The sequence below is a fragment of the Dermacentor andersoni genome, chromosome 11 (assembly GCF_023375885.2).
Source record: "Dermacentor andersoni chromosome 11, qqDerAnde1_hic_scaffold, whole genome shotgun sequence".
NCBI classification, from domain to species: Eukaryota; Metazoa; Arthropoda; class Arachnida; order Ixodida; family Ixodidae; genus Dermacentor; species Dermacentor andersoni.
In genome coordinates this window covers 65373449-65389771 of record NC_092824.1, presented here as the reverse complement: position 1 = coordinate 65389771, position 16323 = coordinate 65373449, and the positions used below count along the sequence as shown (strand labels likewise).

Below are 16323 nucleotides of genomic sequence, written 5' to 3'. Positions count from 1 at the left end.
AGATCAATAGCTATATTTGTATCCATTAGAAATCAATATTGCTCTACGTGTGACACAAAAGAAAAATAGTAAAATTATTGCCATCGATACAGCAATCATAAGCAAGCTCTAAACATTGGGCATACAGGTATGCAACAGCAGGGTTGCAAGTGGGAACGTCACATGCCGATTGTTAGTGCCCAGTAGGCTATCAGGTGGTACTTTTTTTTTTTACTCCCTGTAAAATGAATCAAGGAAATTCGAATGTCTGTAATGCAAAGCAAGCGCTCCCCGACAAAATTCATTGTGATGCAAGAGGTGGCGGGGTTGTATCAATGATTCCCGATAATAATATTGAATTAGCCATATTCGATATTCAGGATTGAATCGAAGCACAGTGGATGAAGGCTATGGCAAACAACCACGCGTCGTTTACATCGGGAGAATGTAGGCCTGCAGATGCACTGGTTCAAGTAGTCTTAAGTCTTTGGAGCTTTATGGACCATAATTTACATCATGATGATGTCTTACTGCCGGGGCCGGACCTTAACTTTCCCGGAATCGACTGAAACAGTTAATGCACATGGAACCACGCAAGCCTCTCATTCTGAACAGCTAGTGGATCTGCTTTCTTTATGTTATGGCTTAACCCACATGATTAATGACTTTTTTTTTTTTAGCAGGGATCTGCAACTAGTGCGTTGTCTAACCTAACCTTTTCTTTGTAGCTGCAAAACAAATGGAAGGGACATGCTCGACCCCTCCCAAATACACATCATTTTTCTATCTGCACACCCGTACCAAGGTCACAAACGGTCGGCTGTGTCACCACTATTTGACCGCACTTTCCACCCTGTGTTCGAGTCCTACAGGCGTAAAGCAGAGTTGAATTCCAAGCCTCACCAGTAACGGCTGCAAGTGTCAACTGCTAAGGTAGAAAGAATGTCATGCCTCAGCGCACACCCACCAGGTAGTACCAAAGAAAAGCAAGAGCACTGCCATTCCCTATGCACGCGACGTAAACGAGGCTTTCAATAGTTTAATGCTTACATTTGTGCGCACCAGTCCTTTCCAGCAAGTCACACGTTCAATACAAATGGTGGGTGTGAAGGACCCCACTGAAAGATCGAACTACCCTGGTATTGTGTGCAAAGCCTCGCGCAAATTGTGTGACGCAGCCTACAATAGTGAATTTGTAAGCGTCAAAAAATCACCCAGAGTGACGTCAGTACAACATCATGAAAGGCAAACTTGTTTCCGAAGTGTTATTATAACAAATCAATTTCACTCCACACGTGATCCAAAAGAATAATTGTAAAATTATTGGTGTCAATACAGCAATCACAAGCAATCTCAGCCTTGAGAAAACAAATGACATAGACATGACAAACTGTTTAGATAAGTGCCTTCCATATAACAAGATAGAAGCAAATAATGACCAAGAAGTTCAAACTGTAACATGTGGAGGATTAATAAATGGCATAATGACTGGCAAATGGAGCTCAATCCCACTAAAACAGTAGTTTTTGACTGCTTCGCAAAATAATACCTTCATAGACTACTCCTACAGCACAGATAATTAGGAACTAAAAAAATAATATTTAACAATTACAAAAACGGAAAAATAAACCATCTTTCAAGCATAAGTACTAAGGTCTGTAATTTACTCTGGATGTTCAATGAAATTGCCATACACATTAGGTACACTCTAAGGCTAACAAAATACTTTGGGGCCTCAGACTTGACTCAACTCCTACAAGCCAAGAATAAAATTATTGGCTTACAAAACACTAGTCAGACCACTTACTGAGTACAGCAACATTGTCTGAGATCTGTACACGCAACCAATAACTCTAATATACAGAACTTTATTGTCTTACACCAAGGTTCATCTAAAACGAATACAGTCACTCTGACTTCCCATCTCAGCTCCCGGTAACAGCTTTCCTCACAACCTAAACTAAACACGACAGGCTGAACTATCTCTACATTATCCTTCATAATATTTATATCAACTGGACAGGACACTGCCATTGAACGTTCATCCCTAATCCTGCTGCCTGCAATGGTTGTTTAAAGTCTAGTTTTTCCCTAATGTTATGAGCGGAGCTCCCTCTTTGATGCTGCTGTATCATTCACATCAGTCGATGCATTTATAACAATAACATTAGTGGCATTCTAGCTTGTTTAGATAAGAAATGCCATTATAAATTTATTCTTGGTGCTGCTGTCATTCTTTCTCTCTTGGTCTTTTGGTGCCTTAGTGCTGTAGTCACAGCTTTTCTTGGTGCTTACAGTCTTTATTTTTCTGATGCATATTGTTATCCAACCAGATACGACATTCTATATGGAGTTGACATGATCATTGGTGCTACTGTCATTGTATACATGCATTGTTATTTACCCCTGCATTGTTATTTACCCCTGGAAAAGCACTGCACAGAGCTAACAGCATTCGTAACAAAAAAAAAAAACAAAAAAAAAACTAATAACTAGTCCCCATCGGATTCTTTCAAAATCCATGGCATTGCGTTGAGCTGGTGCGGGTACTTATACAAGTAGAGTTTCATGCTAAAATTACTAGAGGGAAACTCCGGTGCTGCAATTGTTGAACAATCATTACACGGATTCAGCACAGTACACGGGACTCACTTCAGTACATGGATTTGTCTTAACTTCATGCTTATCCTTGTGACTATTTTCTATGCCTTATCTGCTAAAAGTTCATATTAATTATATTTTTCTAAATGCAGAAGGCAATAGAGAATATTAGTTTATCCGTAAACTTCTAGACATACGTGGATTACGGGGTTGCCGCAGCCACCAACAGCAGTAGCAAAGCTGGCAGCAACATCTTGTGGCGTTTTGACTAACTACAACGTTTGAGAAATTTTTGTTTTGTGTCAGCGTTATCGAAGTAACACTGACGTACTGCACATTAATAATTATGTTGCTAGCAACGCTTTACACCAGGATTGAATCACAATATATAGGTCACTTCAGTGTTAGTTCTACATGGGCTCTGGTTAGACAGTGCATCACCAGATGCCACTACCAGAGTTGCTGCTGCCGTGCACCTCTTCAAGAACCCAGCATTCTGCAAATAGCATTATGTTTACGGACAGGCTAAATCTTTCTAATGACACTGTACACCACAATCATGACAAGCTGTTGTAATTTAAAATACTGTGTGGGAAATTATCATTATGCGACATCACAAGGCCACCTGAAGCCGCAACGACGAAGTTAAAGCAAGTCCTTGAATGACACACCATTCCCTTGCTGGCTTAATTGCCATGCTTGCAGCTCCTATATAGACTAGTGCCAGAGTTCCCACTAGAGTCATTTTTGCGAGAAACCCCATGCTTCAATGCACTGGCATGTCTTTGTCCTTATGTACTTAAGAGTCTTTTCCTTACAACAGCACATCTCCGCACATAGTAAGACTAATTCTTTTTTGGTGTCAAAGAATAATTTTGAAATCCACCTCATTCAATTATTCCTGTTTGGTGCGCCCTTAAGCTTTACATTATTTAACCTCATTACTTCATCACCTCCTTCACAACACATTCAACTGCATTTCTCTATTGGCAGTCATACTGTCACTCTAATAGACAAAGGATTATCTCGTCACATGACCTGCCCAGCTTCATTCTTCCTACTAATGGGACACTAAAGAGAAATACTAAATCAGCTGAAACTGGCAACACATTCTTTCAAAACTCTGTAGTATTCAAACATTAATTGCACAATAACAGGTTGATTACTAGATCAGAAAATAAAGTACAATCTTCCTGTTCTTCACTCTCGCTACAAAATGACAGCACCTGTACGTCAGTGTGACGTCAAAGATTTGAAATTATTTTCTCGTACTTTGAGCATTGTGGCTAATTAAAAGTTCTAGAAACTAGCTAAATTCAGTTTCTGGCTCCCTTAGAGTACAATGCAATCTATGTTCACTAAGAAAAATAAGTTAACTAGGCCCAAGCAGGCACAATCAATATCTGTGATGCCACTGGGAGCTGGTGCAGGTACTTCAAGGTGGCAGCACCATCTGGCTTTTCTTTTTACCTCTTTTCTACACTGTAAGGTCTCCTCTCATCGTAACAGTGGCTTTTTTTTGGTTGGGTAATTTACTCTGGTACAGTTTTTTATCTCAGCTACAGCATCATCTACACACGTCATCCCTTATTCATACTGATATATCTTGATTCCTTGATGTCACTATCACTTTGCTTTCTCTTGCTGTGTGCTCTGAGGCCTCCTTCCAGGATCCTTATTTAGCCTTCAAGCTTAAGCTCTAGAGATTAGTATTCGCAGAATAGAGTGATTGTACATTACATCTTTAAATGTTTAGTGAGTCACAAACTCCCTGCTCATATGGGGTTGCCGTATTAGGCAAATCTATTGTACTCTACCATGTCCTTATTTTCTTGCTGTTAAATTCTTCAAAAGTTGCTGAGCAGATGTCTGTCACACCTGTGAAGAACACTCATGGGATAAAAAAAAAGCAAAATAGAAAAAGAAAACAAAGCAAAGGTGGCACAACTCACGAGAGCACAGCCTGTCGCAGTAGCCTCCTCTCCCGTTCTTCGGAAGGCTCGCTGCTCTCCAGGGGAATGAGGTCTGCCTCCGAAAACCTTGGCCAAAGTCAAGGGCAACCAGAAAGTATTGCAAAGCAAACACAATGAAAAGGAAAAAGAGGCACACAGATCCAATGCAATGCTGGAATCTATCACGGCATTTACATGAACGCCACAAGTGGCATGTTGCATTGCATTTCTAGCTCGCTGCATCCATGTAAAACCGATAATGTGCTAGGAAGGCGAGTTGGAATAATGAGACAGGAGAGAGCAAACACTGGCATATTCAATTGAGGGAGAGAGGTAGAGTGAGATGGCTGCTGCAGCATGTTTTTCCTCCACTCACTGGCAGAACACAATCGCTGGAAACCAGTTCTGGCACGTTTCAGACAAAGGCAGATCAGCCACATGTAAACAGTGTAGCATCCCCTAATAAGAAATGCCTTGTTTTGTGCTGTTCTCACCAAGAATGAAAAAGAATAAATGACTATAATGATTTTGCTATGGCCAATGCTTTTAAGCCAACCAGTGAGCAGCACACAGCCTGCCACTGTAACAATGATTTTGTTAGATCTGGTTGCACTTGATGTCACTAGATGGCACCACCCTTGCTGCTGCTCATATCTATGTCTCTGGTATTCCAGTGATCTGAAAACGGTGATACCCTTACAGACAGGCTAAAATGTTCTAATAGAAAGTGAAATCTAGCTTGTACGTATATGTGGTATCTCTGTGGAATATAAGCTGGGTTGCCAGAGACAAGAGAGGCAGTACCGTCACCTTGTGATGCTTTGTCCAACCACAACTTGTTTGATACATTTTTGTATGTGGTTGTTTTTGTCAATAGAACAAAATAAGAAAGGCTGCATGCTAATGATTATATTGCCGCCAGCTATCGTACATCAGAAGCTGAGTACAATATTGTCGGTCACTACGATAATGGTGTCCTCTCTCATTAAACTCCGGGCCACAAGATGGCGCTACCAGCGTTGCTACTCCGGCCGCGTCTCCGGAAACCCTCTATTTCGCACCTGCCATAAAATATTGCGGACAAGCTGAAACTATCTAATGAGAGTACGTGCCGCCCGCTTCTCGTACCCGGATTAACACTTGTTTCACGACAAGGATACTGCGCTCTGCCGTAGGAGTCGCCGTCTACGTCCAAGTCCACGTCGTCCTCGTCGTTCGTAGCACGGCAGGCGGTGGCCGCTGCGGTGGCGTTGCTGCTGCTACTGCTGCCGCCGCTGACGCCGGCCGTGACCCAGCCGGCGGCGCGGAACCCGCCCTCGAGCAGCGATGTGGCCCTGAGACGGCTCTGGCCGGCCCACTCGTACTCGTCGAAGGACTCGCCCACGCCGAGACCGTCCACGTCCACGTCGTCGTCCTCATCCATAAGGTCAAAGTCCTCTTGCTGCCGGCCGGAAATACGCATAGATGTCACGTGGTGCGACACAGACGCGCGCGCACACACACAAAAGTAGAAGGCAGAGTCGAAATGGCACTGAAAGCATTCTGCTGACAGCAAACATATTAACAGACGTAGTTCGAACAATTACCACAGAAGATCGGAGGGTACTACTAGGACGTCCTTTATACCGGTGTCACACGGCTATATTCTGTAACGATTGAGCCCGATCCAGATCTAAATTATTAACCGCGAGTGGCTCCCTCCCGCAGCTTACGCAAAGGAGCCAGTTGCCATCAAGACATTCGATCCGGTCGGCCTCGATCGCGATCGAAAGTGCGCCGACTGACACCCATCCGTACCTTTCCGATAGACCATTACAATGCAGTGGAGTGGCAGACAATATTAGGCGAAGGGGTAATATCAATGAAAGGAACGAGAACGCTTCGTACGTTTTCAAACGCGAGCATCCAGTTACGCTGGCTACCTGGCACGGACACTTACGCTGCACTTTTGTATAAGTGACGCGCGGATAGACTTAACGTCACTCGTTTCAAACGCCACCACCAGTAGCAAGATGGCGAGTCGGGCTAGATGTTTAAAAGTTCATGTTGAACTAACCATGAAGCGCGCCGGCACAGTGACAAAAGGTTACAGGAACGCAGATAGGACAGCACATCTACTGCGGCCGCTCTGTTCGACACAACCAGTAAATGCCTCTATTTCGTCCTTACATGTGGATACACTGACTCGTACAAAATGGCGTTAACAATCGACGAGTCTGGGGAAGTCAGCTGGATGCGTCTCACAAGCTAAGACGTACTCTCCGCGCACGAGGACCGCAAAACAAATGCACGAGAGCGACACGGCATAGGGTACGAAGGTCGCCGATCTTTTAACGGGGTCTTACCTCAAGTTCTGAGAGAGAGTCTGCAGATTCATTGCTAACATCACTTCCGCACTCACTGCACTCCGCCATGTTTGTTTACGGGACTTCTACTCTGGCTCAAGTCTTGTCTCGACTTGATTACTTGATCGGCGAAGCAAGTTGCAAGTCGTCGCGCCGGAGTGCAATACCGGCAGGCATTGCGAGACGCGCGGGATGGACCTTGAGACCGCGGCACGCAGTTAATGGGCTTTATTACTCCAGCAATCCAGCTCATCGATAGCGAAGACGTGATTATCGACGTTATCCGAAGACCCAGAAACGAATGGACGACGCGACTAAACATTGGTGTGTTCGAAGCACGACCTACTGGAACTCCAAACCAGCACACTATGGGAGTCGCCTTCGCCCACTCTCGTTCAACCGTTGGCCGTTGGTGTCGCTTTTATGACCTGTTCGTCTGCTACTCTACGGTTGACCGGAGTGGCATTGTAATTAGAACGGAGGCTGTTGTGCTGCGGCGAACTGTTTGCATGGTTGATGATTTCTGCGAACACAGTGCCAGTGATGTCACAAGACATTGATCGCTCACTTGGCTCCAAAAGTTCACTGTCCGAACCTGAAACGTGTCGGTGCGTGTAGTCAGTTGTTCTCTAAAACAGCGTTATATAGCCGCTCCTGTTGCCTTTTTCACACAGTAACAAACCGCACAGCTCTGGCACATTCAGTAACAGTGTCCATAGAGTTCGTAAACTTCACAACAGTTTCATTGTTTGATTTGTAAAGTTCGTTTCTGAACTTTTTAGAAACTGGAAACCACCGTAACGTTCGAGGGCAGAACGATTACCATGTATTTTAACTCCTAAAAGTTTCCCGCGAGTGTGCCAAGAGAATTACGCATACAGCTTCACTGTGTACGTATCTTTCGCACCACCGTTATGCTGCCGCTGTATCAACCAAGAAAGCTAACTCTGCAGTTTGGAAAGAGTTCCGTGACACAAGACCTGGATTGCAGCACGTTTTAAAGCACTACGATACCTCTAACAAGCTATCAACTTACCTAGACGTCAAACAATACAAAAAAGTATGCTTATCTTTCCTTGAAACAGATTCGGTCTATTTCTTGCACACATCAGGCGCAAAAATTATTTGTGAAAGCTTTTGCCAGGTCCTCGGCCTTTCATTACGGCACCCCGCAGTAAATCATTATGCCACCTGGGACATTATGCTATCTGTGATGAACTCAAAAAAGCTAGGTCAGTTTATGAAGCTTTCAAAACATATTTTTTCCCACTCTTACAGAGGCAAGGAAAGGAAAAGTTTTGCCGACTGCCAGCTGTACTCGTTGCTCGCATTTCTTGCACCGCTCCACTCCACTCTCACTATTAAAACGCAAGACATTCGCAAATTTTGTTTTCTTTCTATATTTGTGAATTTATTCATTTCCCACCAATACAGCGCTTTGTACCTGCCGAAATAGCAGCACGAGCGTTGGAACATATCGCGGAAGCACACGACAGCGAACAGGTTATAACTATGGCGCCGCTCGATCCGTACGTTCTGTCCCTAGCGGGAAAAGAGTTGAACTAGAGCAGGCGCCAGGGGAAAGAGACATCGGTGCAGGTCTGGAATATAGTAGGTCGTGGTTCGTAGTAACCGCAGGAGTACCGGGAAGCGCCGACGACAGACAGGCAACAAGCAAATTGTTAAAGACTCTACTACACGAGAAGCCACTCGCAGGGTCATGAAGAAATTGCGTAGACACACTTATGGGACGGCCTGGGAACCCGAGGCGGTGTAAGAGTATTCGTAACTTGGTCAGCTTCGTCCATTTCATCTGCATCGCGTGCTTCGCGTGGCAAACGCGATACGGAATTGTACAAAAGAAATATAGGCGACCACGTAACCACCTCGCTTGAAGACTGGGCTACCCCGCCAGACACGTTGTTCTCCTTCGGGAGATTGCACGCGAGGCGGGAATCTGTCGTCGCATGTGACTCTGCTGCCTGAATCGCAACCATACGTACCGTTATGTCATAGCGCCTTTTAATAATTTTTTTCATTAATTCAGTCATGCCTGCCAATGCGCGGAGCAAATCTTACTGCCTCTCCGCGACAAGGCGCATGCGCAGGGTATTTGTTACGGCATATCTCCAGCTAACTACAGTGCAGTTTGATCGAAAGACGCGCATTTTGATGCGAAAGCGTCAAATAGTCCATTGAGTGAATAAAAGCCGGCAGGGTGTGTAGCTGTGAAACTTCCGACTCACTGCGACGCCACGTCACGAACGCGCTCGTGACGCTGGCTCGCGCTTGTTGGCTCGGGCCTCGACGGAGCAGAGCGGGCGAAAGGGAAAACTTGCTGCCGCGGTATTGCGTGAGGGGAGAGGGCATCGCCGCGACGCCACGTCACCCTCACTCTCGTAAGCCCGTGTTGTCCGCGCAAGCTCTGGCTGCGTTCTAACTACGCATCTGTACTGCGCAAGTTGGATAACCGTTGGACCATTATGGTGACAGAATGGGTAACAAGACGAGGGAAACGGAGTCGAGGACGGCAGAGGACTAGGTGGAGCGATGAAATGAGGAAATTCGCGGGCGCTAGTTGAAATCAGTTGGCGCAGGACAGGGGTAATTGGAGATCGCAGGGAGAGGCCTTCGTCCTGCAGTGGACGTAAAATAGGCTGATGAAGAAGGCCAAATCAAAACGCGCCCGCTTGCCCGCGAGGAGTTCTTAACTCGAAGGACCCCTCAGCGGCGTTCAATTGGAAATTAAAATCATTCACAACTTCTAAGTGCGTATACCCGGCGACAACTTTCTGTGGCAGCCAAAGCTACCACCTAGCCGAAGCGCACGTTTTTTTACTGCGCATATTCATACGTGTAGTCCGCGAATGTAAGCAACCAGAAGCTATGTACCATAAAATAAACCGCATCACTTGTATCTTTATCTTTTTGTTTAAGGTTTAGTTCATAAAAATAAAAGACTTTTTTGAGAAAAGGGTTTTCGTTTCTTACTGTTCCTATTTTTCTGGCTTTCTGAATCCATGTCAGCTTTGCCTAGTCCCGCAAACCGCCAGCAAAACTTTTGCATTATTTGGCGTGGTAACACAAGAGCAAAAGTTCCGCACCTGCGAGCGCGTGCGCGTAGCTTTGGCTGTGCTGCCACCGGCCACAGAAAGTTGTCATCGGATATAGGTGTCCTCAGATTTTTAATACGTGAACATTCTTTGGCGAGTAGCCCTGTAAAACCTGTCTGTCACGCGAAAAGCTCTCGCTGCGTTTCAACTACGCCTCTGTATTGCGCAGGTTAGACAACTGTTGGACCATTAGCGATACAGAATGGGTACTAAGAGATGGGAAACGCAGACGAGGACGACAGAAGACTAGGTGGAGCGATGAAATTAGGACCAGGAAAAGCTGACACGCACAAAGCGGCCTTGTATCTGTACAAAAATGTGTAATTTGAAGTTAAGACACTTAATCGTTATAACAGTGCAAATGTAGATGACTGGTAGCTTTACAAGCGATAAGGAACAATTGAAAAAAAAAAAGAATTGATCAGGGAGAAAACTCATATGATTAGATTTATGCATACTCATAAATCTAATCGGAAGGCTCGCTGATGTATTTCTATGCATGTCCCTATGTATGTCCCTGTGTATATATATATAAATATATATATGGCTCCATACAAAATCCACGGGGAAGCCTATAGTGGGGCGCGCCAACTTGACATTTGGGGATTGGCCAACCTAAACTTGGGGGTGGGCCAACTTGAAATTTGTATGTAGCCCAACTGAAATTTGGAGGCGGGCTAACTCGAAATTTGGGGGTGGGCCAACTTGAAATTTGGAGGTATGCTTGCGCACACTTAGGCAGCTCTAGAGGAGTTTCTGCATACATTTTTATTTTATTTTATGATCGTAGAACAATGATTTCGCGCTTACCACTGCTATGTCCTTATTGAAATATTGCAGAAACATTGCATTTTATGGTTCCGATAGTTCAACGTAAAACTTGATACGTGCATAATTTTTAGGGAGGAAAAAGTTGCAGCTTCGCACGAGAAGCGCAGCATTGATAACCATAGCAAAGTGTTACCCAACTACATGAAGTAAGGTTCCTAGTTTTATCAGTCGCATAAATTGTAGAAGACATTCGCTTAATAACTTAATTAACAGGCAGGTTGTATACGCGCTACAGGTAAACATGAACAGATCTCACTCGACGACCGCAAACAGTCGCTGCCAAAGCTGGCGTGATGAAGAGAGCAGCTTTGACAGCGAGTGTTGTTCTGTATGTTTCAGAAACTATATCTTTGTGCTGAATCCGGTGGAATGAAGCTTAAAAAAATAACAATGGAAGCATGGAAAGCTTTCTCTCCCAGGTATTTCGAGACAGCGTGGCGGCACTGTTCGGTAACGATGCGCGGTCTAGCATCTCCTGCGTGCAACACGAGGTCTGCACGTGCCCACAATCCCACCAGAGGGCCTCTCGCTTAACGCGACCTCCAACACTAAGCGCGCAGGAAGGCAGCGCACACGAAGCCATCAGTCATCTTGGCTCGCCCAGCCGTTGCAACCGCGGCAGATTACCGCCAAGACAGAGCAAGGGCCGCGTATGCGTTCAACCGAGCAGAGCGTTCAACCGAGCAGACAGCCAGCGCCGCGACGGCGGGGCTAGAGGAGTAGACGTACGGGCACTCACAGGGTTTAACTCGTAATTCTAGAGCAATTTTTACGGGCAACGGCATTACTTGCGCGCAGCTCCCCCGTGTTATTACAGGTATTAGTCCCTCGCCTACGCCGAAACTGAGCATGGACATGGGCTCTTGGAAGTTAGCTTTTCTGGAATCGGCGTTTATAGTCCCGCCATTCAAATATTAAGGCGTAAGCCTTTAGTGGCTCACGAGTGTCCGGGCGTAGTCCGTGATGAGCGGTTTTAAAAGAGAAAGGAAGAGATAAGTACAGCGCTGTTACTGCCTCTCTTGCGAGGGCACCTCCACAGCGCTGTACGGGTGAGGGGAAGGGATAAAAAGAGTAGGGGAGAAAAGAGTGTATAGCGCGCAGTCCGTGGTGGACGCAGGAAAGCGGTGATCACCGGCGAGGGGAGCAAGGAGAGGAGGCGCCACGCCAGTAGCGGTGTGCGTGTGGGCGCGTCGGGGTGCGCGGACACGCGCGTGCGAGTGAGCGCACATCGGCGACAAACCTTGCAGCCATATGGCTGTGACTGCATCCCATGCTCGCGGCCACACCGGCATCCGTTCGCAGAACAGTTCATGCAACAGCAACAGAGGCAGACATAGATAGGCTTTCGCCTATCTCACTTTAGCTCAGCAATGTTCCCATAGATTTTTCCACTCAAACAAGCCAAAACGAAGCGTAGACCACGATGGTGTGAACCACAACAAGCACAAACGACGTAATGCTCGTCGAGCAAGGAGTAGCGGCGCCACCTGTTGGCAGCTGGCGAGCCATTGATCTTGTGCAAATCACCCGTGTGGCATGGATTATGTCGTACGGCTTAGACAAACGCTAACATGCGAGTAGCCAGAGTTCGCAGGTACTAAAGGGTGCGGCACTCAGCTAGTTGGTATACTGCATCTTAAGGTGGGAACACCGCGAGCTACGAGGACTACAGCTCTGTCTCAGTCTTCGCCTCTCACGCTGTTCCCGCTACAAGATGCAAAATTAAGCGCCGTAAGCGAGCAACAGCAAGACTTAAGCTGCTGGAGAATTTCGTGGTAGCACTATCGCTCGAGATCCCACAAAGAGCACTGAATTTCCCGCAAAACAAATGACCTTAAATGGGCCCTGTGCCTGAAATTATGGATGTTATTTTTAATCCACGTTTGCTTCATAATGGACACGGAGCAGCGCATTACGACAGGGACCAAGAATCAGAAGACACATTCAGAGCGCTTAGAACTTATTCATCTTCTTATTCTTGGTGCCTCTCGCATTGCGCTGATCCGTGTCTATTACGAATACAAACCAACTAGCCCGGCAGCGTGCCCTAGAAAATTTCATGTTTGCTTACTGTAGCACTCGACGATGCCTCCAGCGTCAGTGGAAGCGCCGAAATCATAGCATTTGATATTTTATTTTGCTCGTGAAATCAGTTCCCACACCGACTGCTGCGCCATACATCAACAATTTTCGGCAGCGGACGCGAGGCAAATGCACGTGACTTACGCTGTTCGTTTCGATTGGTTGGGCATGAAGAATATATTGCGCGTGTTTATTATGACGTACATACATTTTTTTTAGTTTAAGTTTAAGCTTCGCATTTGAGGAACTTTCGTCACTGCAGGGCGATCAGCCATTTGGGCTCTCAGCCCGTCATCCCTTTTCTTTTAAAGGAAATTCCATACCTCAAATAAAGGTACACCTTCCGTACCCGAAACCCGCATATCCTATGCACGACACGAGCGAGTTGCGGGTCTCGGGTACGTCACGTTTGAGCATGCGCGAAGCGTGCAGAGAATGCACTTACCCTGGCGAGGCAACGGTTGACGTGTTCGGCGAGACGTTCGGGACACCCACGAAGGGCGATGTGGCACACGGGACAGTGGACCTCCGTGCCCCGTCGACGCTGGTCGCGGTTGGCGCGCACCCGCTCCAGGGACTGCTTCGCAAACGGCATTGAAACAGAACGGTCACGAAAAAAAAAAAAAGAAAAGGAAGTGTACAAGCAACTTGAGATTCATGCGAACTGCGAATGTGCTGTAAGAGTTCACATGACTGTCAAGTTCTCAGTCTCAATACCCAGACAGAGCACGGTAGAAACCAGCCGAATGTACCATAAGCAAGCATACGTAAAGAAGAGTGTCAAACAGAGAGGGAACACCTAAAAGAAACATTTAGCTTTTTTGTAATGCGATCACCAACGGAATGAATACATGGACACAAGATGGGACCGGCATGGTGATGATCTTCATTGGCACCACCTTTGATTGACTGATTGATTGACTTTTATTTATTTATTTTCTAACATAAACGGGGCGGCGACAAGCAGTCACCTAGCGTGCTTGACCTAATCGCGCATTATATACATCTCTTGCCGTGTAGAATTTTGGCTATCTCTCCTTGATATGATCTTTCTTCGTAAAAATGCTTATCTGCTTATCTGTCAACGGTATCAACGGCGCTAGTAGTGTCACCTAATGACGCACTGTTTAACTACAATACGCTAGAAAGGTTCTTGTGGTACATGACTGTTCTCGTCGAAAAATAAGGATACCATGCATAAAATGTGAAGCATGACGACAGCTTTGAGCAGGCAGCTAAGTAGCTATAAGCAGAGAAAGAGAGAGAGAAGTGAACTTTAAACGAGACTAAGTTAATAGTTGAGACACTGACAGAAGAAGCTAGCGTAGAGGACATGTGGCCGCCACGCGGTTAGCCCGCTCTGCCAGCCCGACTTGGCATTATGGGTCATTCGTCTTGATCGCACACTCCCAGGCCTCGAGCGCGGGGGCTTGCCGAAGAATCGTCCAGAAGTTTGATCATTCTGGTTGAACTCGGCGTCACATGATGGCGCCACGAGATCAGTTATCTGTTGTTCAACCAGACAGGACCACGGGTAACGTTCACATTCCAGAAGCGCTGAGATACAAAGGTAATGGGAGCGCTAAGAGACATTTAGAGTTTTGGTGAAAAAAGAATTCGGCAGAATGATCCCATCTCGCGATTATACTGTCGACGTTTATGCGAGTATCATTCAAGCAATGTATAGCGACACACCGTATCGCCACCACCGAAATGCGTCACGTATGTATGATGATGATGATGATTTAATGGTATCACCCCTGAAACGGGGTGGTGAAAAATAGTCACCTAGACTGACTGATTTAATAAGGTATGCTATACACGTCCTTTTATCTAGCATTTTTGCGGACATCTCCTCAAGCTTTTTTTCTTCCCTTCAAAATCTACCTTGTACCGTTAGCCATGACTGCAATAGATCTGGTCGTATCAATTTCTTCCCTGCTTGTTTTCCCCACCAATACTTTAAACATATCTTGCTTATCTCGACTGCTGACCGGTTTATCTTTTCATCCACTTTAAACACAAGCGCTTCTGGAAGGTGTACATTACCTACGGTTCTCTCTGGGTAAATCTCTTCACATTCCATTAGGCTGTGCTGAGTGGTCTTCGGATTTTTGCTGCAGCATACAGATGCCTCATCTTGTTGCGAATATTTGCTCCGGTATGTTTTTCTCCTTAGGCAACCGGTTCGGGCCTCAAATAGCAAAGAACTGCCCTTCGTGTTATCGTACAGATTTTCACTTTTAATTTCTTTCTCATTCTTGTAAAGCTCCATGGTCCTTTTTGTTTCTATATTCCTTGCATCCAATAAACCGTCTTTACCGTCTTTGTTTCTCTTTCTTTGTGATGACTCCTGGTTTTCTATGTATACTTTCAGTTACCCTGTACTTGGCTGCCAACTTTCTTGACCTCTTTCTCCGTTCTGTGTCCACGCTTTTCAAGTACAGATACTCGTGCACTTTAGCCGCCGATTTTTCAGTTTGGTCACGGTGGGTCATCTAGCGGCGCGCCAACGAACTTCCCCGTTTTTGCGTGGCCTCAGAGATGCGTGGCGCACCAGTGTGTTCCTAACACCTAAAATTAATCCCTGGCTGCCCACGGGCATTTGTACTTACGCGCCGGGCTTCTTGAGGAACCCGTGTGACGCGGGTTCCATTCCGTCGAATGCCCAAAAAAAATTAAGGATTTCCTTTTTCATTGAAGAGCGACGTTAAAGAAGTTGCATAGATTCAAAGTGGCTGAAGTAGCCTAATGGTACTAATTCGCATTAAAAGAAAGCGGGGAAGAGATCGATGGAACAGGGGTCGTTGGAGGCACGGGTAGCTGTAAAAATATAGAGACAAATGGTCGATGAGAAAATAGACATAGGCAATATGCTAGACTGCACCAGACGTGGTAGAACCTGATTTGCTCAAGCAGGCTAGGTGACTGTTTGTCGTCGCCCCGTTTCAAAGGGGGTGTCATTAGAAATCATCATCATCGCGCATGACTGTCAGAAACCTTGAAAAAGCTTTCCACGGGTTGTCGCTACGCCTGGCAGTTCCCCACAAGCATCGACACAAGGCCTGCTGGCCGTTCCTGTTAACTTTCACGTCGACGCGTCTTCTCGTCATTATGTGGCTGTCGTATAAAAGTCGCGAGCAGGCTCGTTCCCTAGAAAGCGGATGAACTTTCTGCGGGCCCTACGATAGGGACGAATCCCGGCGGGACAGAGTACTCATGCCCAAAGTACTCTTGACGGCTGACGGTGTTAATTACCGCACAATACTAATAAGAGATGGAAGGGGGGAAAAACACATTGTCATCCACCCTATTGTAGCATGAAGCTAGAAAGGAAACCCTTCTGAGGTTTCTCGGAAAGAAAGCCTCGCAGTTGAAGAAAAAAAAAAAATCGTCCAGGTCCGTGATTCGAACTCGGGA

The 16323-nt window shown here is 46.0% G+C and overlaps 1 protein-coding gene across 3 annotated transcripts in view; it reads right to left on the bottom strand.

Moving 5' to 3' along the window:
• LOC126517782 (E3 ubiquitin-protein ligase Rnf220-like) overlaps positions 1 to 16323 on the bottom strand; it is a 65985-nt gene that overhangs the window by 17554 nt on the left and 32108 nt on the right. For 2 of the 3 annotated variants that reach the window (XM_050167574.3, XM_055064271.2), the window contains 3 exons: positions 13349 to 13483; positions 5693 to 5973; positions 4533 to 4619 (listed from right to left, as the gene is read on the bottom strand). In XM_050167574.3, coding sequence (XP_050023531.2) covers positions 4533 to 4619; positions 5693 to 5973; positions 13349 to 13483 — 503 coding nt within the window. The remainder of the gene's footprint in view (positions 1 to 4532; positions 4620 to 5692; positions 5974 to 13348; positions 13484 to 16323) is intronic. The other variant, XM_050167575.3, reaches the window with a different exon arrangement.